Source organism: Bidens hawaiensis, unplaced genomic scaffold (genome assembly GCF_021521415.1).
Source record: "Bidens hawaiensis isolate Kalapana, Puna unplaced genomic scaffold, B.hawaiensis_p1.1 tig00003698_1, whole genome shotgun sequence".
Lineage (NCBI taxonomy): Eukaryota > Viridiplantae > Streptophyta > Magnoliopsida > Asterales > Asteraceae > Bidens > Bidens hawaiensis.
This window is the reverse complement of record NW_027491212.1, coordinates 1,081,373-1,085,136: the sequence shown is the minus strand read 5'-3', so window position 1 is coordinate 1,085,136 and position 3,764 is coordinate 1,081,373. Positions and strand designations below refer to the sequence as shown.

General features: G+C 39.7%; 1 protein-coding gene across 1 annotated transcript; it reads right to left on the bottom strand.

Annotated features, from left to right (window-relative positions):
- Positions 1-419: 419 nt before the first annotated feature.
- LOC143624153 (uncharacterized) lies at positions 420-973 on the bottom strand. The gene has a single exon (XM_077094882.1). The coding sequence runs from the start codon at positions 945-947 to the stop codon at positions 453-455; it is 495 nt and encodes a 164-aa protein (XP_076950997.1). The 5' UTR covers positions 948-973; the 3' UTR covers positions 420-452.
- Between the last annotated feature and the right edge of the window lie 2,791 nt (positions 974-3,764).

Genomic DNA, 3,764 nt, shown 5'->3' with positions numbered 1-3,764 from the left:
CCCACTTGAAGACAACCTTAAAAATCGGCTTATAGCCCGTGGACGATACTTTCGCGATGAATTCCCGGCTATGTGTTAACTATTTCTCTGGTTATATTCACTACATGTATTAGTGACCCACCTTTTTATTAGATTATATTAAACCTATGAACCAATAAACACCCCTAGTCTAACCATTTAGTTAACCTACACAAAAGAATGAACACATATATAAACCAAAACCGCAACAAATTAGCTAGATGCTTCCTAAAAAACATTAAAATTTTTGTTGGTTCAAAGCTAGATTACTTGCAAAAGAAGACCAAATTTTACAATCATGAGACACAACCCAACATAACACTTTTCACCATAGGCTAGAAAGTAGAAACTACGTAATACACGAGTAACCATTTAATGCATGCATGCATAACGTCTTATTCATAATCTTACAAGAAAACAAAGCGTTAAGTAATTTATTTACGATCTCCTCCGTCACCACCTCCATGTCCAGACCCGAATCCACTTCCCTCCCCTGAACCCTCACCGGACCCTCCTCCACGTCCACCACCGCCTCCTCCTCCACCACCGCCTCCTCCTCCTCCTCCCCTGCCACCTGAACCAGATCCAGCACGAGAACCAGCGGACGAGCCAGCTTCTGACCCAGCTCCTCCTCCTCTACCGCCTGAACCAGATCCAGCTTGAGAACCAGCAGACGAGCCAGCTTCTGAACCCGCTCCTCCTCCTCCACTTGAACTTGAACTAGAACTCGAGCTTGAGGATGAGCTAGACCCGCCTGAACCAGAGCCTGAACCAGCTCCCCCGAGTCCAATTCCGATTCCAGCACCTATACCAATCCCACCCAGATTGATCAAACCCAAGTCCTTTCTTGCCACTCTACTCTCGGAAACAGTGACTAAAGCTGAAAAGAGTAGAAAACTAGCGAAACTCAATGCCCCCAATTTCCCCATATCTCAACTCCAAATGAAAGCCTCACTTACCAAAACATATAATATAATGCTTAGCTTCTAGTGCTTGATGATTCCTGAGGAGAGCATAGGTCTATTTATAGTTCTAAGAACTAGTTTATGTAGTGGACATACACTTGGATTCATGATAACAATATAATTTGTATTATGAAACTGGCAATTCTAATATTTGTCCCCACTCCCCACCATTATCGAAATATAAATTTGAATGTACCACTAATACGTATATCGTTTTTGTTTTATATAGTAGAAAAGAACATTTGCATCTATAATGCCTTGAAGTTGATTTATATTTTAACCACAAAAGGATATAGATACATTCCATCTCAATATATAAGCATCACCTCTAATCAATTAGACTCTTAAGAGTGGCCACTAACTGTTGCGAAAAATTTGAGAACTATGAACATATTTTCTTAATAATTCATGTTAATTTACAGATCGATCGAGATGATGAAAACGTGCATCTTTACCTCCGGAGTCATAGGTTTTTTGCCCTTCATAGAATCCGATTTTCACTTTAGCATCCGGCTTTTGTTTAATTACGTATTCAAATATAAAATGCGCCAATAGTGAATTTCATTTTACTTAGTTGTTAAATTTGATTTTAATTTTTTTCTAATTCTTTCATAGTTTTTTTTTCAAGATTTTATGTTATTTGTTAGGTTGCATGATGGATACCCGTAAGTGGGTTAAACTCTAAAGAAAACAAGAAGAAGATAGAATAAGTTTTAGTGCAAATTTTTCTTCATATTTCAAACAAAATGCTAGTACAATTTATAGAACTTGAAAATGCATGCTAACCTAGAAAATGAGAAAACGTGCAAGACTAATAACTAAAAATGGAAAACATGGAAACGTGAAAGTACAGTTAACAAAAAGCAACTTTCATGCATGACTAATTCAACCCTAACTGACTACATGGAAACGTGGCTTTATGGATAAGGTAGTTGACTCGTATCAATTCCCCCATCCTCGAAAACGGGCTTATCCTCAAGACCGAGCCATGGCGGCGCATCTTGGGCTTGCAACAAAAGGAATTTAGGGGGTTGACAGTGGTGACCGGGCTGATATCTCTCATCGCAGTTGTAACAGAGACCCTTGGCACGACGGTCTTGCATTTCCGCGGGTGTTAGGCGTTGTTCGCTTGATTTTGGTACCAAGAGAGGGCATCGCCTATGAAGTGGAAGGCCGTGAGTGAAACATGTTCATAGGGTGGTACGTTATAGTAGGTAAAAAATGATCTGCTTGAAAGATCCACCCTAGAGGGTTGGAGCCATCGAACATAGGCAGGTTGATTTTTGGTTGACGCGGGTGGCGGTTAACGTTGATGGTAGGTGGGTCTTGACGATCGGGTGGTGGACGGGGGCGTTCATTGAAGGGAGTTTCGGTGTTAATGGAATCGGATAGTTCGGAGACATGGTTAACGAGAAGAGCGGTGGTGGCGGATTGGGCAACAAGTTTAGTATTAAGGTTTTCGGTGGCTTTAATTAGGGCAGCGAATTGGTCGGTGGTGATGGCAATCAGTTGAGCAAGTTGGTCGGTGATGGTAGGTAGGAGGTCATCGGAGGTGGAGGATGTGGCGGTATCTTTGCGTGGAGGCATAGCGGAATGTAGAGACGTAAATGAAAGCACCAAATGATGGATACCCGTAAGTGGGTAAACTCTAAAGAAAACAAGAAGAAGATAGAATAAGTTTTACTGCAAATTTTTCTTCATATTTCAAACAAAATGCTGGTACAATTTATAGAACTTGAAAATGCATGCTAACCTAGAAAATGGGAAAACGTGCAAGACTAATAACTAAAAATGGGAAACATGGAAACGTGAAAGAACAGTTAACAAAAAAGCAACTTTCATGCATGACTAATTCAACCATAACTGACTACATGGAAACGTGGCTTTATGGTTAAGATAGTTGACTCGTATCATTGCATGTCTTGTAAACGTAGTAATATTATCTAAATAAATGAGTTATCAAATACAAGTCTATAAAATTTCAAGTTATACAGTTTGTCTTCATTCAACTTATTAAAAAAATGCACTCTGCAATTGTGAAAGAAGATTGAAGCAAGTAATGTGTGGCTGAGAATATAGGGTTGTAAAGTAGTAATATCAGAAACAAAAATTCACTCTAATTTTCTGGTACTTTACTCATCAAACAAATGCTACATATATAGCTTACAAGACTGCAACGGAAATAAACGGAACCCTGAAACCAGGTCATAAACGACTACACCATAAAACCAGGACAAAACCCAAAGACTCGATCAAAACCCTAACTGCTATGACGTGCATGAAAGCTGCGTACAAAAGCAAACACTAACCCACATGCTGGGCTCAATAAACAAGCTGGGCATGGCCCAATTATTCAACATAAAACAAAAACCAAAAACCCACTACAAATCCTTCCCTTAAACTGAAGTTCACTCTTCAGATTACTCATCCAAATCTTCTACTCCAAGTAATTTCCTCATTCTTTCAAATACCTCCAACTTAACAGGTTTAGTCATTACATCAGCCACTTGATCCTTTGAGAAACAAAATGATAATTGCACCTTCCTTTCATTCACCAAATCTCTCAGGTAATGAAATCGCACATCAGTGTGCTTTGTCCTTCTATGGAAGACCGGGTTCTTAGACAACTTAATTGTCGAACTATTGTCACAATGGATCTCAACTGTTCCTATCTCTTCACCGGTTATTTCTTCCAACAAGCCTTTAAGCCACACGCTATGACATGCACATGCAGTAGCCGCAACATATTCAGCTTCTGTAGACGACAAGGTGACTATGTTT